The sequence below is a fragment of the Pocillopora damicornis genome, chromosome 1 (genome assembly GCF_964200805.1).
Source record: "Pocillopora damicornis chromosome 1, jaPocDami1.2, whole genome shotgun sequence".
NCBI lineage: Eukaryota > Metazoa > Cnidaria > Anthozoa > Scleractinia > Pocilloporidae > Pocillopora > Pocillopora damicornis.
In genome coordinates, this window is record NC_142670.1 from 6,260,007 (window position 1) to 6,287,308 (window position 27,302).

Sequence of the window (27,302 nt, forward strand, 5' to 3'; positions counted from 1 at the left end):
TGCATTGATTGCATAGTTTGTGCAAATTTCAAATTCTATTTACATCCAAGATGCTCATCATCTTGGCTTTGAATTAAGCCTCACGTATTTAGATAGCACCTGTTTAAGCAATAAAGCTTATTTGATGCGTCTATTGCCATGAGAAAAACGAGTCTTGTTTCCAAGCCTTTTTTTTTGTAATCATCATGAGGAAATCCTTTCGACCCAAAAGCACTGTAGGACTGTACCTTTAATTAAGTTGCATATTTTTTAGCTGACATTTAGAAGCTCGACTGACAACATCTGGTTGACGCAGTTCACGACACTTTTCTACAGTACTTTGTTATTCTGAAAAGTGAACGAAAATTATACCGACTGCTTTTAAAATAATGAAATCGTGTGTTTCAAATCGATGGCGTCACCCTAAGGAAATGTAGCCTCGCCTTTTCGAAGACCCTCTCACGTCTCGCGGAATAATAACGGCGATCAACCGAGTACACTTCTAAACGATATTTAGGTAGCGTTGTATCCTCTTTGTAGAGGTGTTTTTGACTTGATGAACTACTGAAAGCTCCGCTTTGGTAGCATATCTGCTTTGCTCGTTAGCAAAACACTGAAAATTATATTTTCTTTTTCAAATATTTTGACTCTGCCTTTCATCATTAATTGAATTTTAAGGGCAGTACCGATCTATAAAAACACAAATGTTCCAACATATTTGCATATTTCATTTTGTAGTTAAATGAGTTTTAAATTAAGAGTGTAGTTTTTGTCAGTATTGACATAATTTGACAGAGGAAATTATAAAGTGAAGCCCCCGTTTTCTTCGTTTGACGTTCCAAGAAACCATTAACAAACTTTAAAATTGATAGTTACCTCTACGTCAAGTGAATCGAAACAATGGTGATATTAATCAGCGTTTGATAATTCTTACCAAGTAATAACGTAGCAACATGAGAAATACTTGCAAAACTATAAGGTATTTAACAAAATTTAAACTGATAGTTGCCTCTACGTCGGGTCAATCAAAATAATTATAATATTAACCGGCGTATGATAATTCTTACCAAGAAGGAACGTCGCAACATGAGTTATGCTTTCGAAACCATAGTGTATTCTGTTCATTCCTCCTGATCTCACTCTAAGACTCTTAATATCACTCGAGGACTCTTTTCTCAATCGATCCATCCACAATGAATCAACGACATAAAGTCATATATTCACTAGAGGCGTCTATGATTCATCCAGTATGTTTTTATCCATATGTAATCCCGGTCGTACTAGCGGTTATCATCTGTTCCACAATTCTCCTTCGCGACTCGACAATTTATCACGCAATGCATTACTTCATATTAATACGGTATGTGTTATCTATTAACTTATTCATGGGCTTTCACTTATAAAGAAAAAACAAAAACAAAAGCTTAAGATTAAACTATCGTGACAGCCAGATGGTCAAAAAAAAATCCAACGCAAAGAAGGTCCCAACCATAATATGTCATCTGCAAGACAGCAGCATTGACTACTATCGCAAGTACCTTTCCTTTTGTTGTGTTTTGTTTTGTTTTTTTGGTTGTTTTTCAAGTTAGGACCCACTATTATTCAAACCTTTTTGGGTAAATTAGAGTAAGTTGGGTATACATACATGGTTTACAGTAGATTCGCTCACAGGAAAATGTTGTATTGTTAAATATACATGTAACAAAATGAAATTAAACAGATTAAATAATTATAATAAAAATAACAGTAATAATAATGATAATAATAGTATCAATTTTTAACAGTTTATGTTATTCGTTAAACGCAAAAACTGTGCCCAAAATCTTGAGTACCGCTAGAGGCCTCAGGTCGAGGGCGGTAATCAAGACAGACAAATGTTAGTTAAAACAGAGGTATTGCAATTTAAAGAGAGAGGCTTCACCGAACTATTTTTGTGTAATATTTAAGGTGATTTAAAAGGTTTTCAAGCAAGTTTTGAAACAATTTTTTACAAGTATCTGTCACAATCTGACACCTGTCAAATAGAGAGCCAGAAGATGAAAGGCGCATGCACAAAATTGAAAGAAAACAACGACGGCACCGTTTTGGCAAACAAACTCAAGTTTAATGTCTGTCACGACAATCTTTTCTTCAATGAATGACAATCATTCAATGATCTTATGGATATTATTCACTTCCATGGATTATCGATGTACGAAAGATACCTCTGTTCAGTCAGTAAATGACAAGGAAAGCAGTTGTGAGTAAATTCAAGTGCATCTTTAGAAGTTGTGAGAGTTTGCTCGTTTGTTTGCTGCAATGGCATAGATAAATCTGGTCTTTCTTTCACCGAGAAACTTTAGTCAAATGAGGACCGAAGGATAATTTGATGCGCCTTTTTCTCATTGAATTCCTTGTGTTTTTGTTGTGCAGTTTAAGAGGCGATCTCTGTAAGAGCGGTCCAGGGCATTTCGCATTGGAAAAAAGTTTTCCCTCAAACTTTGCCCAATAAACTATCTTTGGTAACAAGTAAATAAAACCACATTAGTTTCTGGAAATACGTTAAAATAAAATTTTTAGAGCTATCAAAAGTCAAAGCTGCAAAAAGCCCTTTTTTGACTTCTTGCGACATCGAAAATTTCAAAAGTTGAATAACCCGGTCCTCGTATCACACCGCATGCAGCAAAAATATTTTGTATTCTTAAAGTGTGTGATATATAAGGTGTATAAAATGCATTTCAATTTTGATATTCGTTTACTCAGAGGCTCATCATAATTTATTTAAAAAGACTCGTTGGACAGCTTTCTGAAATTGGTTAAAAGTACTCTTTCTTTCTTAGTTGATATTGCTCAAGTCCAGACCAGACCATTAAAAAATCCGCTTGATTTCTACTAATAAGATGTTTGGCTGCAGAAAAATATAAAAACATCTTGCACTTATTGATTTTCTTCGCCGAGGTGACTTCGAACTTTTAGCGATATTGCTAGCGTGACAGCCGATTATGCAAATTAGTTCATTGAGCAAACTCCGACCGTTTTATGTGAGTGGCTCAATAAATCTTAGATTTTAACCATTATAAGTAGAAAATATAGTAGGACAGAGCTTTAAGACCACACCGATTAATACTTTAAGCATTTTAAAAGGCCAAAATTTGACAAATTTTATTATCTCGTGACGAAAGACTTCAACAACAACGTATCGAATATCATAATTTGATTAGAGCTCGCAAATTCTTTTATAAAAAATTTGGCTTCTGTTATTTCATATTTGAGTTCTGACAGCTTACGCTATTCAAACCTGTATGAACATTTCAATACCAAACTACAAGATTCTATTTAGTGTAACCGGCGATGACAGCACACACTGAAATACACCGTGACCACTGTCACAATTCAATTGTGTAATTATCCTGAATTGCTTCTCCCTTCGTAACAAAGCAGCGATAACATCGCCTTTTGGATCAGAATTCTGGTCGGCAGGAATAAGAGAAATTTTGTCTGCACACTTGTCTTTATGAAAGTTTCTATTCAGAACTCTAGGGAGTTCTTCTGGAAAAAGGACCCCGCGATTTTTGAGGAAATTAATTATTACGTTACGTGTCACCTCATTTTTCCAACAATTAGCTATATCTATATTGTAAAGCGCGTAATTTTATTAGCTGTCATTCATATGTCTCTTTCGGTACTGGTTTGCTTGGGATTAATAACACTCAATTCTTGAAGCGGTATTCGCCACAAGAAGTCCTGTTTTCAGTCGCGTTCCTCAGAAACTTTGTTCGGAGACTCACGAGGAGTTTCCGGTTTGTTTAACTTGCCTCAGAGTACTGACTCAATAAAGAGTCATCTCTGCTTAATCCATTTGTCAAAGGAGAGTTTCACAGAAGGAGAGCTTATCTTTGCAAGGGCTGGCCTGTTTGATGTAGAAGACTCAGTTATGACAAAATGTGGGTCTGCGCAAAGCATAGGCACACTTATGGGAAGTTCTGGCGCCAAAGTTCAGCGTGCCAGTATCCGACACACCCTGCTAGCGATTCCAAAGGGGTAAAGAGCCGGTATTCTGTCAATTTGCAAATGACAAAGGCCATTTCTAAGATGTATGGTGTTCTATAGAGGTTTAGACAATACTGCAGCTGAGGGAGCGGATGGTTTCAAGGATTTTCTCCAAATTATAGACGAATTGGAAAGCGTGGGAGCAGAAAAGGACTAGTGTAAAGAAGTTCGGAAGAGGCTTCAGGAGAGCAAGTTGTATTTGAAGACTACATACCGTAATCACTGCGAAGAGGACGATAGCAAATGTGCCGATCACTGTAGGGTCTTTGCATTGAGCCATGCTGGTGACACTGACGTTCAGAAAGTATGCAGTCACAGTCACAACGTAAAGTGTGTGGATTGTGAGAAGCTGAAGAGTGTTCTTGAAGAAGTAAAAGGCACTATTTCTGAGTACACAATGCAATTGGGTAGGTTTCAAGCGGAAGACTATCGGTATGAAGCAAAAATTGCTGCCGCTAAGATCTTTGAATGGAGAGGGCATATCCTGAGAGCAGAAACCAGGATCAGTACGAGCGGCAAACTGTCGATACTTTGAAGGGAGATGAAGCATTTATAATCGTTGACTGGACAATGGAGTTCATAGCGATGAAGTTCCGGGAAAAGCAAGCAGAATGGTTTCCCAAGAAGGAAATCAATTGGCATGTGAGTAGCGTTGTTGTAAGACAGGAGGAAAGTCTGGAAGTAACCTGATACGTACACCTTCTTAACAGCTGTAAACAAGACTGGTTTTCAGTGCTGTCAGTCCTAGAAAATCTCTTCGTCACCATAAAGTTACGAAATTCAGGAATAAAAAAGGCCTTTCTAAGATCGGATGAAGCAGGTTGCTATCACAACAGTAAGCTGGTATCATCTCTACGAGGGCTCGGATATCAAGATTGCCACTTTCAGCAACTTACACAAGAGGGCCTGCGCGTTTGGAGAGCGTTTAATGTTGGGCCTGGAAAGTTCATTCGGTAAAATTAAAATTGCAATTTTTCCACAGAAAAAAGACGGATCTGGTGGAGGAGATTCCATTTTTCTCCACTACTGCTCGACAAACTGCATCAGCAGGAGAAAGCAATGATGGCAACGACGGTAGTTCCTATCAATGCCCTGAACCTGGTTGCGATGAAGATTTTAAGACCCAGGCCGACCTTGACTTCCATATGAACTAGCTAGTTCATCATGTAAGTCCTGTGCCTGCGAGCATGACTTAAAGTCTTTATGACAAAGTGAAGAGGTAGTGGGTTCATCACTTTCAGTCATTGTCATTAGAGAGTGAAAGTTCGAATGAACTGGTTGCAGTGGCCACAGAACCCTTGACAAGTACATCAAAGCTTCCGATGGGATGGGCTCTTCATAAGAGAGGTGCAAGTGAACGGCTTTCGCAAAACGTCAGGCAGTACTTGACACAGAAATTTAGTATCGGATACTGGCAGAAACCAAACCCAGAGAAAGTAGCAAAGGATATGCGAACTGCTTGCACAATAGATTGAGAGAGAATGTTCGATAGAACAGAGTGGTTATCCAACATACAGATTCAGGGTTTCTTCTCGAGATTGTGCCTTAAACAGCGATCTAAAATACAACAAGAATCGGATGATGCCATCGACGCAGACGACCACTTGATAGAAGCATCCGCGTCTGATGTAGACGAAGGGTGTTTGAGAGAGGCGAGGAACACAGTAATGGATGAGATAGGATTGAAACATCCAATCATGTTTGATATCTGTGATGTGTGCTCGTTGGCAAGAGAAGCAAGGATTGCCTGGTCTCAAAGTCAAGATGCTAAGAGACATGTGCAAACATTTTGAGCTCGCATTCAAAATGCAAGATACAAATGCAGCACCTCTTGCAAAAATGGAGGAAATGATTCCGGAGTGCAGTTGTTATGCAATCTAGTTATGACGTCCACCCGTTATGCGAATGCGATATCCTTTTTCACAAGAACTCTTCAAACTTATGAACAGAGACTGTTATGCAGACAGGCGTGACGACCAAATATCATTTTTTCCCTTTCAGCGAGAAATCTGAGCAATCGCTGCTTTATTTAGACGTAAGAAGTATTCAGGACAATTACACGATGGAATTACGTGACAGAGTCACTGGTTACACTAAATAGAATCCTGTAGTTTGGTATTGAAATGTTCATACAGGTTTGAATAGCGTAAGCTGTCAGAACTCAAATATGCATGAAATAGCAGAGGCCATTTTTTTAAAAAAGAGTTTGCCATTAAAATGTTAGGCGAGCGCTAATCAAATTATGATATTCGATGCATTGTTGTTGACATCTTTCGTCAGGAGAGGGTAAAATTTTTCAAATTCTGGCCTTTTGAAATGTTTAGAGTATCAATCGGTGTAGTCTAAAAGCTCTGTCCTACTATCTTTTCAACTTGAAATGGTTAAAATCTAAGATTTATTGAGCTACTTATATAAAACGGTCGGAGTTTGTTCAATGAAATAATTTTGCATAATCGGCTGCCACGCTAGCAAAATCGCTGAAAGTCTGAAGTCATTGCGGCGAAAAAAATTAATAAGTGCAAGATGTTTTTATATTTTTCTACAGCCAAACATCTTATTAGAAGAAATCAAGCGGAGTTTTCAATGGTCTGGTCTGGACTTGAGCAATATTAACTAAGAAGGAAAGAGTACTTTTGACCAATTTCAGAAAGCTGTCTGACGAGTGTTTTTAAATAAATTACGACGAACCCCTGAATAAACAAATATCAAAATTGAAATACTTTTTATTCACCTAACATATCACACAGTTTAAAAATACAAAATATTTTTTGCTGCATGCGGTGGGATACGAGGACCAGGGTATTCAACTTTTGAAATTTTCGATGTCGCAAGAGGTCAAAAAAGGGCTTTTAGCGGCTTTGACTTTTGAGAGCTCTAAAAATTTTATTTTAACGTATTTCCAGAAACTAATGTGGTTTTATTTACTTGCTACCAAAGATAGTTTATTGGGCAAAGTTTGAGGAAAACTTTTTTCCGATGCGAAATACCTTGGACCGCTCTTACAGAGATCGCCTCTTAATAAATGACCAAATTGAACAGACCTACAAAGACTTGCCGAAAGCAATTTTTATTGGGACTGAATACTCGGCTCACCGTTTTACAAAGAAAAAATTGTTTGAGAGAATTCGATCCGGTACCGAAATTACGGCCTGAGGATGAGGCTAAGTGCGAAGTCGCTTTCATCGGTATAAAGAATAGAGTGCAGTGGTAGAGAAACGAGCGAAGATTCCTCGAAATTTCATAGTGAAAGAGTAAAAAAAAAATATAGATTTGCGAGAGAGGCATTACTTGAAGTGACGGCGGCAAAGGAAAAAAAATTGCCGCTCTGTTTGATTTGTGCAAGAAACTACCGCAATGAAGCAGATCACTATTGCCTCCTGTACCAAAGACCGCAAAAAACTGTAAGAGGAGAAATTACAAACAAGTGAAGGCAAATTTCCAGTACCAAAATTTTTATGCTTGGTCCTACCACTTCTCTAACATTGCAGACCTCGCGTACCACTCTTGTTTTGGTGTCATTATTTAACCGTACCGAGGATTTACTGTAGTTTGCGAAACACATTTGACACCTGTAGATTGTTGAATTAGCTCAAACTCTTTATATGAAGCTATTTTCACACCTTGACGATGTATCATTATTTAACCGTACCGAGGATTTACTCAAACTTTCGAAATGAAAATCTGTAATTTGTGAAACGGAAAATGTTTAGATCTGTAATTTACACCTTGACGATGTGTCATTATTTAACCGTACCGAGGATTTACTGTAGTTTGCGAAACACATTTGACACCTGTAGATTGTTGAATTAGCTCAAACTCTTTATATGAAGCTATTTTCACACCTTGACGATGTATCATTATTTAACCCTACCGAGGATTTACTGTAGTTTGCGAAACACATTTGACACCTATAGATTGTTGAATTAGCTCAAACTCTATAACTTTCGAAATGAAAATCTGTAATTTGTGAAACGGAAAATGTTTAGATCTGTAATTTACAACAATAGAATTGCAGACAACTTAAGGCCACCAACCGCTAGGATGAATCGGTCAGTTCACTAACAGCGTGGATTACGTATGTAACCTTGAAGGTAATTACAACTTGGGAAATAACGAATAGAAAATCCTCGTGATGTACTCTGAACGCCCAACGAGAACTCTGGAAAGTTACAGAGGTTTGCATCCAAGCATCGAAAATTTTAGGGACCAGAAAGTTGCCCTGACCTGTTTGTAATTTCTCCTTCAACAGCTTTTGCTGTCTTCAGCAGAGGCAGCTAGTTGCTAGTATCCAAAGTGATTTTAACGGGAGAAAAGAGACGGTTAATAAGTTATTAATTGGCTTGAATTGCTTGAAAATATGTCCAGCCGGCAAAACAAGTTAAATTTATGAAAATAGCAACTAAACTAGGGATGTACTCGGCGACCCACGACTCACGTGGGCAGAGATAAAAAAATCCGGACCGCACTAAGAAGCAATAAAAATGCAGGATTCGTTAATTTACGTAGAAATATCAGATTATGAACTACGCAAAGTGTGGAGAAATTAAAAATTAAAAATTAAAGAATAAAATTTGGCACTCTAGTCATTACAGACATTGTTGCGTTGCTTTAAAGGACAAACAAACAAGATAAAATACGTTACAGTGTTTATATTTACAAAACAACACGCATACTCTCTAAAAGAATTGTGCAGTTTCTCCCGAGATTTAGCACACGGAACCCGATGAACTAGCCCTACTTTTTGCAAATTTGTTTCAATCATTCATGGTGTTACGCTGTTGTGGACCAAAACGGTTTTGAGCGATAAATTCGACATTTCCTTACGACCATCAAAATGTATTGATTCTACGAATTGAAACCAACATTAGTCAATGTAACGAATTAAAATCGAAAGTTACACTGTATTAAATGGATGGAAGAACTCTACATTTTTATGATAATCTTATCTTTTAAAATGTTGATACGGAAAAAATGAAACAGTTATTAGCATGTTCCAAGTGAAAGTAGTAGTTGACACCCGCAGCACAAGGAAAAATGTGAGGCAGTGAAAGAAAGCCAGACTGACATGAGATGTTTTCGAAGTTTTCGGAATTAAAGTTGTGGTCGGATCACATGAGTAATATATTTGCAATTTCTCGAGAGTGAAGGCTATTATTTAACTAAAAATTTCTTCGTTAGAGCCGATCTGGGCTATCTGCACTAGCAGAAAAAACCGGAATTCCTTTTGACATAATCAAAGGACAAATTGTGTCGTGACAGATTTTTGTCTCGCTTTTTGCATCTGCTTAAAATTTCAAAGCTGTCAAATTTTGTCAGCGCTTGATCTGCTCATGAGACCAGCCGGCATATTTTGCCAATGGACTTAAACTCCAGTTTCCAGGATTCATCGTAGGTCGTTTCAAAGTTTTAAAATCCTCGAGTCTCGCACCAAAAGAAAGTTAATGTTTTTATGTTCTCTTCATCGGCTCCAATATGTTGTAGTTTGGACAATTTTCTACTATAAAGTTAATTGTTATATACTATCAACTTTATTTCTGTGCTTAAAAATAAATAAATAAATAAATAAATAAATAAATGCACCAAAATTGATTTCTACGGTTCAGACCTGATTACCGGTTAAATGATTAATCAGTATATCATAAACTGGTATTCTCGGGTAATTTGATTCTAAAACAAATAATTATTCCTTATAATGTCAACGATGCCACGTAAGTGTGGTTAAATATCATCAACCTAGCAAAGCCTGGGTTCAGACCTGATTACCGGTTAAATGATTAATTAGTTTATCATAAACTGTTGTTCTCTGGCAATTTGATTCTTAGACAAATAATTATTCTATAAAATGCCAACGATGCCAGGTAAGTGTGGTTACACATCATTAACCAAGCTAAGTCTGTGCGTAAGAACATTTCCCAGCAGCTGGACAAAAAAATATATATTTATAAATACAACTTAAATTAACTTGAATCAGCCACAGCCTAAGTAACATAAGTGAAGCTGGCTATAAATGCATCTAGTATTCTCCTATTCCATTGACAAGACCAAAGTTCAAAGTCCCTTGATTACTCTCGATCCTGCAGAGGAATCCCAGTATCATTGTGACTTTGAAGAGCTTGAGAGTTTCCTCTATCGTCACCTTGCCTTTGATTAGATGCATCTGGGAGGACTTTTAAGATTCTCCTTTTGAAACGCCCTCTTATCTGGATAGGAATTAAAGATCAAATCAGAGGTACTTACTATGTTTAACAAGTTTTTCTTGATATGAATTACAGAGACTCAAAAATCAAATATACCTCACTATTTCCCAAACAGTGACAGAAGAAAATAAAGAATCCCTTCGACAAAATATAGATAAAACTCCATTAGTTGATAATAAAACAAATAAGCAAAAAGATACAGAAATAAAAGCAGCTTTACTCTTCTGTTCTTCCTTTCTTTTTTTTTTTTTTTTTTTGTCGTCAATGTAGGGTTGTGTCCTTTAGAACAACTCTTCTAGAGATCTCTTTTCCTTATCATCTATGATTGTTGACTTATCTGAGGCTTATTTTCCCGAATATAACTCTATCCGTCAGATGTAGTTCATGTTGACTCTAATATAATTTTTAAGCAGAGCTAAGGCTTTAAAGATAAAAAATACAAGTGCAAAAGGAAGGTTTAAATGGTCGCGAGTCGGCTTATTTACGGAGGGTCACGGGTCTGGTGTCTAAAAGTTATTCTGAATTATCCTGAGATATGGAGGCGCTTTTCAGTATTTCTGACGCTTATAAGTACGCTCTTATCTCTACCCATGAGTAACCAAATGCTTGAACAAACCTTTAAGATTTTAGACGACGTTACCTGATTGGAATTAAGGATTACAAAAATGTAGGAGAAGGCGATGTGTAACGGCACAAGGAAGCCAACCAGCCACGTGACACCCACTAATGGAGCCAACACCACGCATGCACGGACACCATGCCTGATAGAGACCAAATGAATAGTCACTTTGAAAACACAAGCGTTAAACTGAATTCTAAATCTTTTTCCCAAAAGCTGAAATAAAGAAAGATTGAAAACTCTTAAATTGAAGGTAATGAATAGTCGCGATATAATGTTGGGAGTGACAAAAGAAGCACTTTGAAGGTCTTCCATCGAAAACGCACCATATTTTATGTGCTAGGGCGTCATTCAAAGCCTGCCAAGCCTGTCCAGGCCAGTTTTTCTTTGTAACAAGCAATAATACGAGATTATTTAAAGTCTAAGCACTTTAAAGAAAAAAAAAATTGACATTATGGAGGCATTTAAGGAGAAGAAACACTAATAATTCCACCTGATCTGCTCAATTTGGCTCCCCTTCACATGTCGGATTGTTGTTAATTCCTTGATAACTCGCACGAGGATCATCATGTCAATCTTCAGTTATTAAAAAGGAAAACAAAAGAAGAGGGAGAAGATGAAAAGGGAAAAAAGGAACTGTCGGATATTTTTTATTGCCCTTGCTTCTGTTGTAAGTTTTTAAATAGGAATTTTAAAGACTCATCAAGAGAATAGAAATTATCGAAAAAATGTTGATCTAATGAACGGTGAAACAAATATTTTCAGACGACTAAAACTGGTATCCATCGAAGAAATTCAATCTGTTGCCACTTACAATTGCGATCAGTCCAACAAAGGAAACAAATATCCAGATGATATTATTAGAGGAGGACATCCAGCAGCTTAGAATTAGAAAAAAAAGGCACAGGAGAACAAAGTTTAAATTTATTTTCTACGTCGATAGCAGCATTTAAAGGTGTTTCATGGCAGAATGTCAAATCCAAACTCATTTTTGATACAGCATGTTGCCTTTACGTTACATTAAAAAACTCTTCCACTACTTGTACTGTAATACATTGAGAGATCCACAGCTTGCAGCTTGGCACCAGGATTTTTTCTCCTTTACCTTCCCCCGTTTCCCCCTTTTTTTTCAGGTTCATAAATTCAGGCTTCCACCATTTTGTATGCAGTCAATAAAATTAACAAACTTTAAAACTTACTTTTCATCATTGACAAAAGTTTCGATTCCATCATTTCCTGCAGCGATTGGCAGAGATACAGCAACTACGATTGCAGGCAGTCCTGAAGAAAGTAAAGATAAAAGACTGCCAGTTTAAGTTAGACATTATAGCAAAAATAATCAAGTTCTAGTGTTATTACATTTGCCAAAGCCGATGACTGTTGAAGTTGATGATTTTAATAAACCAATGACGGTAAGTTTTTACGCGATTATATGAGTTTTCAATGTGATTTTTATGTTGTTAACTCTTGAAACCTTTTGGCTGTGGGTATGAAATTACTAAATCACCGCAAATTCGACATAGCTGCCTTACTTCAGCCAACTAAATTTGCATTTATAACTAACTCTAATGAGCACCGGGAATATTTAACTATTAACTTAGGTACAACTCGAGACGATGCAATGGTTTCCAAGAAATGCGTGTGTTCATTTGAAGAATTAAAAAACAAAGCCATTTAAAGATCTTTTTGTTCAGTTTGGTTTTGGCCAATCAGAATCGAGATATTTCCTCAAGTATATTCTTCAAGTCCTATCCAATTTTTCGCATTTCTTCACAATGCTCCTCACCCCAGCAAAAGCCATGATAGCGATGCATTTTATCGCTAATGTTGTAAACCTTTACAACAAATAAATAGATATAAATCCCCTCGACAAGCATCCAGCAAAAACTGGCCATCAGGAAATACTGCATAAGAGCTGCCACAGCTACACAAGCAGCCTGCAAGAAATAGATAATCCGTAAAAGTGTTATAATTTTCCCGTCAAAAGGTATTTGCCGAAATAATAATCCGAAAAACAGAAAGAAACTGAAACCAAAATAAACAGAATGAACAAGGCAAAACTACGACATAGAAAACATGCAAAACCGAGAAAAAAAAAAAAGAAAAAAAGAGAACAAGAACAAGAAAAAGAATCACTCGATGGATCAGTCAGCCTTCAAATCATTAAGAAGCTGGACCAAATTAAATACAAGCAAACAAACAAACAATTACAAGAACATGAGGTTCAAAGAGTCACCTGGTTTTCAGTGAAGTCGATTCCAGCGAAAAAGATGATATGTCCTGCTCCAATGCAGGATGTCAGACTAACCCGTGTGTGACACAAAGGTAAGTTTCTGTCTCTGCAAACGAGCCAATAAATAGTAACTAATTGAAATTGATTTAGCAGTCAGACTAAAAGGATCAATGAATTGTAAAGGAAACCATCAAAAAGACAATTGCAAATGATCCACCAAACGAACGAATAATTATGCTGACATAATACACTTTTTATAGGAATTAATTTGTGAATAACGAATGAATAAAAGAATACTGACCAGAAAGTTTCCATTGAAATATCATATTTTAAGAGAGATCATCTCAAAACGTTTGATTTCTTTGCCAGATACGATCGATCTGTGCTGACATCGATCCAGAACTGATTTGACGACTTATTTTCCATCCTTTTAGATATAGTTAATTTCTCACAATACAGTTCAAGGGATATCAGTGTTAATTAAATGTACTTACGTGAGCTGAAGATAGCTGATAATTGTGAGTACGACTCCGGTGAGAGATAAAGCCATCCCTACTCGAGTAAGGAGTGTCAATATTTTGTCATGCTCATCTGACGAACGAGTTTTATCCTGATTGAAAAACTGTAAAGATCATAATTATTTTATCAGTATCAAAGGAAATGTTTATGTTAATTAATAAAAATAAATGCGATACTTTTATGCTTCTATGTACCTTTTTAGGTCCATATAATTTTATTTTGTAGAAAAAACAAATAGTCACCTTCCCGTCATCAGCATTGTTGGTGAAATCCATGAGTACAGCGAAGTGGGTGAGATGATTGCAAACACATTCCGTGTAATGATCTGATATCATCTTTTTTTGACATCCTTCACTTGACCAACCCCCAAAGCTTTAAAAACAATTAAGACAAGGAGAAAGGAGTCAAAATAACTTTTTCAATTAGAAACCTCCTTCTCCCTCCACCTGAAAATAATTCAGTTCACTCTACTATCTCCAAAGTGATTTCTAATACTTTGAGCTTCCTTTACGATGAAAAAATGGAAGAATTAACGCCGCTAATAAAATTTATGCCACTGTAGTGCTTACTTTTCTTCAGAGAAGCTCCAGAATACACATGTTCTTTTTTTACGATTCACCTAAAGGAAAAAATCGAGTCAAGTGTTGTGATTCAAAGGGTAATATAACGAAGCTTCAGCGCTCGCCCCAGTGATGCCTTACTAGTAGCTGACTAGTAAGGCGTCATCAGTTAAATCAGTTAAATCAGATCGGGTAATTCTGAACATGAAGGTCCCTGGGGCAATCCCACAATTGAGGTCTAAATTTGTTTTCAACAAAAGTGAATTTGAGTATTAAAAGAATATGGTTAGGAAATGACCGTTTTTCCTCTTACTTTTTGTATTTCAATTAAGGAGTCGAAATGCGATGAAATGTGATTGGTTTGAGGCTCATACAATGTAACGCGAACTTAATCCTAACTTACATCGACTGTAATGGGAACCCGTAGCAACGGAAAGGAACAAATAAAAAAAACAAAAACAAACAAGCAAACAAACAAAGGAAAATGATAAAAAAAGAAAAAAATACCTTCGTGTTTTGAAAAACCAAGGTGACGTTCTCTGTTAGCACTTCTAGCAAAGGATCTACTACAGCGGATATAATTTTACTGTCCAGTATCCTGAAATAAACCAAACTCAGCAATCACAAATTAGCCTCTTTTTTTTTTTTTCCTATTTTTTTTCTGTCTGTGGCTTATATTTTAAAATTTACAAACCAGGTTTTGTTGGTTCCTCCAGAACCTGCTGAGTAGTTTGAAAAAAGCTCCTGAAGGCTGTTGTATTCAATCCCGAGTACTACGGATCCTATTTTTAAGAGGAAGGAGAACTGAATTAAAAAAAAAAAATGAAATCGACCACTTACGAGCTGTTGGTCCTACTATGCGAAAAAGAGTAGATAAAAATGAAGTCCATTGAATTTTCAGGTTCGCCGAGAAGTGAAGAACTAAACCAAAATGAATACACCTACCATTCGGATGTAGATTAGCTGAGGGAATCTTGATAAAGTTCTCCTCATTGCTTCCATTGAAGAGAAAATCCCTTCCTTTTCGGTGAACATTACGTCTGACTTGAAACGCTATAGTAAAATAATAATAATAATAAATAATAATAATAGTAAAAGTGTTGATAATAATGATGATAAAAATAGTCATATCATCAACGATGACGATAACAATAACGATAACAGATACGATAACGATAACAACAACGGCAAAGACAATGGTAACGATAACAATGTTTTTTTAGCAAAATATAACGAGTTTTTCTTCAACTTACCCAGTTCTTTGCTCATAACATTAACTTCGGGATTTGTGATTTTTAATCTGCGTTTGGCAAATCTGATTATAAACTCCTCAAGGGCAAAGGAGGAAAACATAGCTTCTTCCCCTTTTTCATCTGCGAGAATATCCCTTTGTTTATGGCGGAACGGAATTTTTTAAATTGCAGTTGCAAATACTGGTAAAGCAACCTGGGTTAAAATAAAAAACGGCCCTTTGAAATGAACATTTAGAGTCTCTGTGATAGGTGGCTAAATGTGTCCCATTTAGTCAATCTCTAAGTGCTTAGTGAACAATGTATTAAACAGAAAAAGAAAAGCAAATACAAAGATCACAATATCAACAACAGCAACACATAAAAGCGAACTTTTTTAATTGCAGTTGCAAACACTGGTAAAGCAACCTGGGTTAAAATAGGCAAAATCGAACATGTCAGGAATTAACTCCTGCAAACGAAGAAAACAAACTAGCACAACAAAACAAGCAAACGAACAACAACAACAAAAATTGAAACAGAAACACAGCAATTATGGGAAATTATTACGCGGTGGCTATATTGAGTAATTTTTGCATAACTGCCTTCAACGGCCCTTTGAAATGAACATTTAGAGTCTCTGTGATAGGTGGCTAAATGTATCCCATTTAGTCAATCTCTAAGTGCTTAATGAACAATCTATTAAACAGAAAAAGAACAGAAAATACAAAGATCACAATATCAACAACAGCAACACATAAAACAAATTAATTACTAACGTAAAGGGTGAGACAAACATAATAATTGAAGTTTAAATCTTGGTATGAAGCATTACCTGCAAAGCATTTTCTTTATTGACTTCAATGTTAGAAAGATAAAACAGTAAAAACGAACGATAAAATCCGACGTTTCGGAGTAGTCATGACTCCATTATCAAGGTAAAAGTTTAAAACATGCAAATAACAGTATTTAAGCGATGTGGCGCGAAAAATTAACATAATAGGTGCGAAGATTATACAAATACTTTCGCACGAATAGAGTCCGATTGCACGTTCAGGTTTGGCTTTAAAGTTCTTATATAAAGCATTTCGTACAATAAGCAGTCAAATTTGTTCCTGCACTTCTTAAGAACTTCGAAGCATTTCAGTAGGTCCTGAGGGATTGTCCCGTGTACGTTCTTGCAATGTTTGGCAATGGCTGAGGATTGTTGTTTATGTCCTTTTACACGATTGTGTAAATGTCCGCGTGTGTATCCTATATAACCTGCATCGCACAGGTCACATTGGTATTTATAAACAACACACTGTTCATTTACGATCGATGGCTTTGCTTCTTTCACATTCAGTTCTTGGTCAATTTTTCGGCTGGCCCGTATTTGTCAGCCGAAAAATTGACTAAGAACTGAATGTGAAAGAAGCAAAGATGATTTTCTCTTGAATTGGATGAAACGTCTGGCCGCGATCTGCCTAATATACCAACTGGATTAACTTCACTCGGTCATCTTCTAACTTTACTCAAACTTGCCCGTAGTGTCATAAGCACTTACTTTGCTTACCTATTGCCCAGCACCCTTGAACAACTACGGGATAATAAAGGAAAAGACAAGACTCACATCAAAAGAATATCATTATAACTATGATGATACTAATGATGATGATAATGATAAAAAAATAATAATAATAGTAATAACAATTATGTTAATATTGACAATAAAATAGTGATATTAACATTAATAATCAGCTGATAAAGCCTGCAACTAGCAAACCACTCAGAAACAGTAAATGTTGCAGTCGTGCAGTGGTGGAACGTATTTTTCATTACAGATATTTTATTTTGAACTTTGTTGAAGGGCACTAACGTTTATGGTTCCGCTTTTAATCGGCTTGTTTTGACACTGTAGTGATACTTGAATAACGATTTTGTCTATCAGAGAATTTGCTTTCGAGCATACATCATAGCTATAGAATTACAATACCTAATGTTTACCTTTTTTTTAGGCTAAATTCTTACGTAGCATTTCTTTTTAATGTGGCAAGTAGCTGATGCGCTGATAGTACAGTTTTTCCATATTTTAATTATTAATTTACATTCAAGATGCACGCCATCTTGGCTTCGAGTCGAATCTAGAATTTCTTAGCTTCGCATATTTAAATCACAAGTGAAATTATTATTACAATTTCTCACCATTCTTATATCCACGGGGAAAAACTAATAGAAAATATATATCTCTTTATGCCTCTTTTTTTCTTCAGCCGTCCGTAAGCTCAACCCGAGCATTTATCCTAAATATCTGTGTTCAGTTGTATAAAGGGTGGATAACATTATCCAACGGATAGATTGCTATCCATCGATCTTTCTATAGCGCATGTAATTATGTGTTTCAAAGCGATTGTCTCGCCGTAAGAATCGGTATCTTAGAAAATTCTCTCACGTCGCCCAAAACGATGAAGGTAATCAACCAAGAAGAATTGCAAATAAATGAATAGATAAATAAAGATGGCAGTGTTCCATCAAGTATAACGACAAGACTCATTTTTCGTAATTTTGATGAGATAACCCGCAATAATGGTGGCGTATTCTAAGTTTAGTGCTGATCAAAAAAAGAAAAAAAAATTCGAATTTTCCCTATATATGTGGATATCTCTTGTTTTTATTAAAGGACTTTCACAGTCAAGAGTGTAGTTTTTTTCCCCAATTAAACATACAGAATTGGAAGAAAACGATTAATATATACAACTGTATTTTGGGACGCTCCGAGAAATTTATAAACCCTTAAAAAATGGTTGTTGGCTCCATGTCTAGTAACATGATAATGATAAAGATATACGCACCGAGAAAGAACGCTGCAAGACGAAATAGGCTTGCCAAACCATCTAACATTTTGTTCATCATTGCAGTTCTCACTCGAACTGTGGTCTCTGTGGTTAGATGAGACTTGACTCAATTGATCCATTCACATTGCATCATTAGAATGAAACTATATTCACTCAAGAAGCGCGTGACTGATACCATATGTTTTAAGACACGCGCTATTGTACTTCCGGTTATAACCTGCTCTTATTTTCATTCGTAGTGACCTGCGCATGCACTACACTGAAATATTGATACAGCTAACGATCCATTGCGTTTCATTTATGTTAAGTAAAAAGGCAAATTATAAAAATTCGTTTTAGTAACCTGGCTCAAAATATTTCCGCGACGTTCATCCGTCCCAGCCTGGCATCCTCAAGATAACGACACGTGATAGCAGCTGCTAAAATCATTCATCTTTTGCCGCCTTTTTTTTTCTTATTTTCATACTTAGGCCTTACTGTTATTCAACCTCAATTTCAATTCATACGAAAGATTATGTTAGTTTTGGTAGCATTGGTATACAATTGTTATCAGAAAAATGCTAATAAAAGGGATGTAAACAAACAAAACAAAACAAAACTACGGTTTTGATCTCCCCCTAAGGTAACAATCCAGATGTTTCCCACATAGCGGCAGACTTCAGTCTTTCAGTTGAATGAAAAACTCCTATATAAATACGTGGCTCGTTCTGGGCAGTTCAACATCGAAAATGAACAATAAAATAATAATAAGAATAATAATAATTACCAGTTTTTAACTCGTGAATTGCGCACATGCGTAAGAGCGAGTTGTAGATATGATGTGGAGAATGGCACTCGCTCGCTCGATTGGTCCATTCCCGTAAACTTTTTTTCGATTTTAGGCTTTTGAGTGCATTTGATAGTTTTTGGCGAGCAATAAACAAACGAAATGGCGACCTTTGTTGCTAAGAGTAGCGGTGGGGTGAAAAAGAAGCCAATGATAATCTTAAAATAATTTTTTTTTCATTTTAGTTTCAACAAGCGGCGCCAGCGACTGGTAGGCATGCAAGGATTCACACTGAAATAAACAAAACAACCTTCGTTTTTCATAAAATTGTAATTTACAAGTCTTGGACTTGAAAACAATCCGACGATTCATTGAAAATATAAATTAATGCGAAGCGCTCGGAGATTGTAGATGTTCAAAAGCTTTTTCTTTAATGGCGTGAGATTGAGGAAAAAATCGATGATTACGTTTCGTATCGTGTGTTTTTCCTGTGTGAAGCAATAAAATATGCCGGCGACTGACGAAATTACAAGTTATCACGAAAATCAAATAACACCTAAACAAACAATTTTAGCTACCAATTTTGAGTGATTTTTAAAGAACAATTCTCTTTTAAGTTTCAAGACAGTTTGAAGACTCAAAATAAATATTACGTACTAACATGCGAAAGTTATACACCGCAAACTTGATAAATAGGCCTGAAATTAAATTCTATCTTGTTCCTTATTATACGTTGCCGAGCACGTGACTAAAATCCACCAGGCGGCGATCCAAAATAATGGTGACAGTCTCGGCTTAGTTATATTACTCAAAACTCGTTCCCGTTTGTCTCATTTGATAAAGAGGGAATCGTTAATGCTTTCATTAAGACAGTATTGTCTTGGTTTTCTAATATTTACAATGATAGGCAGTAAATTTCACTTTTCACCCACATTTACTTCCAACCTTTTCTTTTGAACCAGAAACAAAAATTATATACGTTTAAAACACATAACATCATTGTGACGGTGTGTTAGGACATTAATATACCAAAGGTTCCAAACCTCGATATTTTATTACAATAAATAACGGATGAAGGTTATGACAAAATCCATGGATATGGATCGGAGATTCGAAATCTGTAAAGCAATGCGTTAACAAATTAGTTTCAGTTCATATCGATAATATCAAAAGAAATCAAGGTAAATTTTTACCCATTGGTTCTAGGTGTCCATAACACTGTCTAGCGATAGAAAATCTTAACAATTATATCTGTTATGTCATCAAATTATAATGCGCAAAGAAATTATAATTTTGCGCAATACAATCATCCACCCTTGTCAAATGTAATAGCATGATCATTTCAATTGTAATGCCTTGTTATCCCAACGTTACTTTGTTTCTTTGCTGCGAACACTGAACTACTGCGCGTACTCTAGATATGACAATCAACCAGAAAATTCCCTAAACCAGATTACATTAAACGTAATCCAAAAATCATGTGTCAATTCACGAGTTTGCTCACAGAACACTTTGATTAAATCTTGTAGCAAACAATGGAGTTAAAAAAAATTAAATTTTTTTTAAAAAGAAGCTTAACGATATTGATACAATTTTTCGTTTACATCACAATCAGTCTCGCTCTCCATGATTTCTTAGCGATCAGTGTTGAGTCGCCTCTTATGACCATTCACTTTACTACCAAATAGGGATATCAGACATAAGTTTAAAATGACTGATAAACTATCAAGTCTAGCCTTGAAAGGCTCACCTTACGAGTATTAGCTGCTCGTCTGACGAAGACATTTTGAGTTATCTCGTTAGAAGAGCGGCCACGTGACTTGATATCTCAATTTAATCTTTACGGCGAACAGTGTGTTCATTAGGAAATAAAGCGTTATTCATTTTCGCTTTCTTGTTTACTTATAATTTTATTTCATTTCAATGTGCTGTTCGGCACCTCTCCCAAAAAGCTGCTCTTAATCTCTTTGTTCAGTTATGTCAAGATAACACTCTTAAACTGATAATTTTGTCTATTGTCAACTCCTAAAATAAATTCGCGTTGATATGCGGAGCTACTCACGCTTCGGTGCCACCATGTAGTTTCTCTTAAGTTCTTTAGTTATCACTTGTATTCAATAAAATACTTACTGCACCTAAAAAGCTAAACTCAGGGATTTTTCCCTCGTTTTCATCTCACTACTCCCAACTTCCCACTTGTGTGAACTTCCATGAACCACTTATGTTATTTCTGCTATTACTTCACCAATATCGATGCTCCTACAAAAGAAGACAACATCTCACATAGGGTTTAATTCTTTGCCACAGTTTTTGGTCACTATTTATGTCACTTCTTTATCCGTTTCTATTTATTTTCTTTAAGGTCAGAGATGAGGATTATCTATACGGCCATTATCGATCTTTGCTGTTTCATTCAGTGATTTACTCCCCGGTGGTCTGCTGTCGTACGGCTCTCCATTTGTTATGTTTTTTAATCGTGGGCATCCACGCTTTTGGAATTCCTATTCCTCTATCCCCGTTGATGTTGTCAGGGTAAAGTCTTATATGAATTGCCCCTTTGACCCTGCACGTGCAGTAATAAGCGTCACGATCATTAAACTTTACTTCGTTCACAGGGAATCCTGTAAACTACGCCATCTTGTTTAGCCGGGTCGACGGCGTCTTTTGGTCGTACTAACTGAGATCTTAGCGTAGTCTCCTACTTGAAAACAGCGCGAACGCCTTGTTTCTATAGGCAACGGCGAAGCTGTTTAGACAGACCTTGACATAAAGTAAAACAGCAGTAGTTTTAAAGGATTTCATAGGGGTTAAGGTCTTATCGGCTGTATAAACAAGAATAGCGAGTTATGCTATGAACAGTATTAGTCCTAATTTTTTTTTCCTTTTCTTCTGTTTTAGACACATGCAAATCCAACAAATATTGGAACACTTCCAGTAAGTAAGAGCTCTCCCTTTGCTCTTTAACAGAATGTTATCACTATTAGGCTAAGAAAAAGGACTGAGATATATAAGTTAAAGCACCATTAATCCCCCTAGTCTATCAAAATTGAATGGGTAAGGCTGTGTATTTCTTCATGGCTCCCACCACCACCACCCCCCCTCCGATAGCTATATTTGGTAACTCGACTTACCCTTACGAAAAGAAGAAGTCTCTGCTGTTAATGCTGGCTTCTTTGGCTTTTACGGGCTATTCTTTAACTATAGGCTGGGGGTAGACGATTGGGTTTTTTTTTTTTTTTGGGGGGGGGGGTCACATGGTTTTCAGGAGGATCGGTCGTCTCCAACAGCATAAAACGAGGGGGAAAGCTTCCATAAGACTGCCAGTGAAGAGAGTGGAGTAGAAACATATAAAACCTTATAAAAGACCATGTAAATGATGTCGTGACAAACCCTATTGCCCCCCCCCCCTCCCTGCGTAGTAATGAATAATGGGTGTGTTCTTCTGCTGGAGTTTTTCCCGTTCAGATGAGTACCTTATGGCTGGTTTCCTATCCTATCCTTACAAAGTCCAATGCTCAAATCTCAAGCTATGGTGCATGTTGTAGAAGAAACAGGCTTATCAGGATGAAGACTCCTAGAGTTAGAGAAAAGATAGTTTTCAATCGCCTCTTACTCCGGAAAACGGAGTTTCACTTTTTCATATAATTGCAGAAAGGGTCGGTTTTTTTTATGGGAAAATATTAGAATCGTGAGTGTTTTTTTCTTTTTCAACCCTTTAATTCTGATGAGTGACCAAGATAGAAATTCTCCTCGCAATATCAATACAAAATCAAGAAGTCAAGTGATGAGAACCAAGAAAAGTATCAATTGGGGGATTATTAGCTGATCCAATACCAAATTCTTGGTAGTAAAATCAGAAGAATTGTATAGCAGACTGTAAGGAGAATTACAAATGATATCTTGGGAGTTAAAGAGTTAGACGCTGTTCACTAAAGAACGCCGTAATGGTTATAAGGTCATTAGCCGTGTAGGGTGTGTTTTCCAAGTATGAATTAATGCGATAGAGCGAACTGCTGAACAGTTATTGTTTCTCAATCAGGTGTAGTTGCATCTCACGCAAAATAAGTCTTTGCAACATCTGAAAGGTCAAACAGTTGCGAAAAAAGCCAATTTGAATTCAATAACATACAAGACAAAAGGGATTAGACAAGAATATTAAATTGCAAAATAAATTGGTGGTAAATACCTGGTGGTATATCATTACACATAGGCATATATTACATTGATCGGTCTTAGAAATTTTTTATCTCAGAGGAAGCAATAATCCATGAAAATCTGCCGGTTTTTTTTTTTTTTTAGTTTAATTTTCACCGAAAAAGTTTATTTGAAAGTACTGGTTTGTTTTGTTCTTTTCATGTTGTCCACATTAGTGATATGCCGCAATTTCGGATGGACAAGCAATCACAAATGTTTATCATTTAAGGAATATGAAAGAAAATATGAACTTGTACTCCAAAAAACTGCAAGGTACACGCATATCTCTCTAAATGCGATCCATTCATAAATTATGGCTATGATTATTAAGGGTTTTTTTAACCCACTTGAGATTTATCTTATTCATTAATCTTTTTTAAACTTTAAGCTCGCGATCGTTTGTTCGACCGGCCATTTTTTTATTTGCAGTTAGAGTGCACGGTGGCGGTGGGGGGCGGGGGAGGTGAGAAAAGACGTCTGCCCGAAGAGGCCGTTAAAATGCCCTACGCCTCCTGATTAGTTGCGTTTCACTGCATTTTCGGAAATAAGAAGGTAACCAATAAAAATGAGTTCATTTAAAATTCCTTGACAATGACTTCCGGCAAAAACAAACACACTTGGAGCCGAGCCGTCATATCCAGCTACATATAATGCGTAATGTCCGATAAGAATGCGGGTGACAACTGTAGGCTTTGTGGAGTTTCCATCAAAATTCAGTTCGGAAATCTCCCCAAGCAAAGCCACTCTTCGTCAGAAAATATTTTCAAATCTTCGAAACGGAAGGAGTGCTTTGGTGTTGTTTTGAGCGAAATTGTTCATCAAGTTGGATTTTTCTTGGTGCAAGATAGTTCGAGATTTTCAGATCGTGTTTGCAACCCATGTGGCCGTAAGATTCGAATTTTACCACTTTGTCAAGAATGCAACAACTGTCGCCTTTGAAAACGCAGTGAATACCTCGTCTGCCATGTTGCTACAGGAAAGCGAGATGCTATGTCATATGAATGTGGAAGATCTTCCAAATGATGGTGTGAAAATCGTGTTCATGAATCCGTCTGGAAACGAGGCTGTGAGAATTCCCAGAGATTCCCAAAAAAAAACATTGGTGAAGAACGTTGCTACCAAACAATGGAGAGAAGCGATGAATGCGCTTTAATGCACGAAGAAATTAAGCCTGAACTATATAAGGGAACCTCCAAGCTAGTGTCGCTCGAGTATGACGAATACTTGAAATCTAATAGTGTAGTTTGATCGTCCGGGTGAGTGTAGTCCTGAGAAGGACTGTTGTCGGTAGTGGTGACTGACGTTTCGACAACCTGAGCGGAAGTCATCATCAAAGTCAAGTGAAAGGTTGTTGTCAGTCAAACTACACTATTACATGTTACTCAAGGGTTCAAACCATTTACTGTATTACTTGAAATATAGATGCATATTGGAGGCGCGTAATCCGGACGAGCTTTCTAGTTTCTCAAACAAAATTTTCATGAAAGAGGTGAGAATTTTCTGTCCCTCTGGTTTGACTACGTTTGAGGTGCAAGTGGTTTATCGCAGAATGCTTCCAAAGAGTGCAACCCAGAGATAAACTCTCTTGCTTTAGCTAGCACGCTTAAGAAACGCCAGAGCCTCTGCAGTGCACTACCGAATTTCAACTTTTATGTTTCACAGTGGTGTTAAATATGGCGACTTGACAAGTTTAAATCATTCGGAGGTATGTATGTCTCCAGATTGACAGCTGCGGCTTAATTGAACTAATCAGGAACTCCATTCTTGGGCGAACGGAGTCTGGCAAAATAACAATGACTTCGGGCAGGCGTAATCTTCACTCCCTAACCCCCACCCATCTCCATATTTTTGACCGTCGACCGCCCCCTTGGTATAAATTTTTCCTCTCCCCAGCCTTCCGCTGCCATTAAAATCAAAGATGGCGACCATAATATTCGTTATGAAATTATTTAGCACTCTCCAGCCTAAATTACGCCTGCTTTGCAGGCTAAGTGGGAGAATAAGAGCCTGTTCACATGGAGGTGGGGGACCCCAGGTTACAAACCGTAACGGACAGACAAGGAGTGTAAAATGTTCACATTTTGTAATATTTAGCGCTGTAAATCTACTATATTTCAAACTATTTCTTTTGACGTATTAAGTCAACGGTTCCTCGCGTAGCCTAACACCGCGTCACACAACGTGTGACGCTTTCATGACTAAATACATACGTGCCCAAGAATGAATCTTTCGTCTTTCTCGAGGCTTGAGCTTAGGACGCCTATATTCAAACTCCCTAATTGCAAGCGCAACAACAACCTTAAGAAACCTCACCCCAGCAACCCGGGGTTGTAAGACTGTAGGTAAACGCGTTTTATTTTTCGACCACGGCTAAGCGGGTTACCTCATCCACCTGGGGTCTAGTCCCTCACCTTCATGTAAACAGGCCCTAAAAATTATTTGCGAGAGAGGCATCATCACGTGAAGAGATGGCGGCAAAGGAACAAAACAATGCAGAACTGTTTGAATTATGAAAGAAAGCTGCAGTAATGAAGCAGATCAAAATTGCCTCTTGTGCCAAAGACCGCAAAAAAACTGTCGGAGGAGAAATTACAAACAACTGAGGGAAAATTTCCAGTGCCAAAAATGTTTTATGCTTGGACTTACCACTTTTCTAACATTCAAGAGTTCTCGTTCGTACCTCAATTGTTTCGATGTCATTATTTAACCGTAGCGAAGGCTTTCTGTCGCTTACGAAACGAAATCGTAGTTTTTCAAACGAAATTGACGCCTGTGGATTGTTTAATGAATTCAAACTCTATAATTTTTGAAATGGAAATCATGTAGATCTGTAATTTACAACAGTAGAATTGTAAACAACTTAAGGCCACCAACGGCCAGGATGAATCGGTCAGTTCACTTCCAGCGTGGATTACATTCACAGCCTTGCAAATAATAACAACTTGAGAAAGAAGGAAAGGAAAATCTTTCTGGTGTACTTTGCAAAATGTTCACTTGAGCGTTTACGATGGATAATTCGAATGCGTGACATGACATTTTATTTGAACTAGAAATCTCACACATTCCTCCTCAGCAGGAAAGCATAGCAGCTATCTCATGCCATTGCCCTTATTTACAACAAAAAATATTCAAAGATGGAATGAAATCAGAAGAATGGTCAGTTTATGTTTCAAATGTTATATGCTAAGTAGCTTTTCAATTCGCAATTTTGCTAATTGCAGATTTGAGCTCATTTCGCAGGTAAAGGATTTCCAATGGGTTTCGTTCAGATCGTTTCGCAAATTGCAGTAAGCTCTTGCTACGAATGAGAAAGAAAACAGCAACGATTAATGATAACAATGAGAAACTGAGGCCAGGTTTGGCAGAGGCTGCACGAGAACTACGAATGAAAATTCTGGAAAGCTACAGATGTTGTCCATCAAAGCATCGAAACTTTTAGCAACCAGAAATTTGCCCTGACTTGTTTCTAATTTCTCCGCCAACAGCTTTTGCGGTCTTCAGCATAGGCAGCTAGTTGGATCTGCTTGATTACTGCAGCTTTCTTGCACAAATCGAACAGTTTTTCTTTTCTCTTTTCTTTGCCGCCACTACCTAGCTGGATGCCTCTCCCCCCAAAATAATTTTTCACTCTCCCACACTGAATTTCGAGAAATTTTCTTTCTTTTCCACCACCACGGCACTTTATTCGTTATACCGACGAGAACAACTTCGCACTTAGTCTCGTCCTTAATAATGGTCACATATGATGGTCAGGTCAGTAGACTGGCCTGCTTTCACTGAAGTTCAAACTGATGTTTATGGTCACAATACATCAGTGTGAGAAACTGTGGCGCTTTTTACATTTACCACATATCTGGAACACCTACTTGTGATTTTCGTTACTATGGCACTTCTTAATTTTTTAGGTACTCAGAAATCGACATCATATATGTTGCAAATAAAATCAAAAATCAGCAAGTTGAAGACGAAGTTTATCAATTTACTCCCGAATCTATTTCGACACAAAAAATTGATACCACCGTTACTATTATGTCACTTGTGGGGAAGAGAAATCAGAAACCTCATTAGGCACACTTACCTCAAAACTTGCGTGTAGCAGGTTTGTCAAAATTGTTTGGCTTCCTATGGGTATTAAATTCGCCA

The 27,302-nt window shown here is 37.0% G+C and overlaps 1 protein-coding gene across 1 annotated transcript; it reads right to left on the reverse strand.

The window, feature by feature from the left end:
- Nucleotides 1-11,954: 11,954 nt before the first annotated feature.
- LOC149051610 (adhesion G protein-coupled receptor L4-like) lies at nt 11,955-15,489 on the reverse strand. The gene is made up of 10 exons (XM_089214531.1): nt 15,390-15,489; nt 15,082-15,189; nt 14,831-14,918; nt 14,644-14,734; nt 14,146-14,195; nt 13,819-13,948; nt 13,552-13,679; nt 13,061-13,163; nt 12,611-12,761; nt 11,955-12,105 (listed from the first exon to the last, which is right to left on the reverse strand). Exons 1-10 carry the CDS (start codon nt 15,487-15,489, stop codon nt 12,020-12,022), a joined length of 1,035 nt encoding a protein of 344 aa, XP_089070657.1. The 3' UTR covers nt 11,955-12,019.
- Between the last annotated feature and the right edge of the window lie 11,813 nt (nt 15,490-27,302).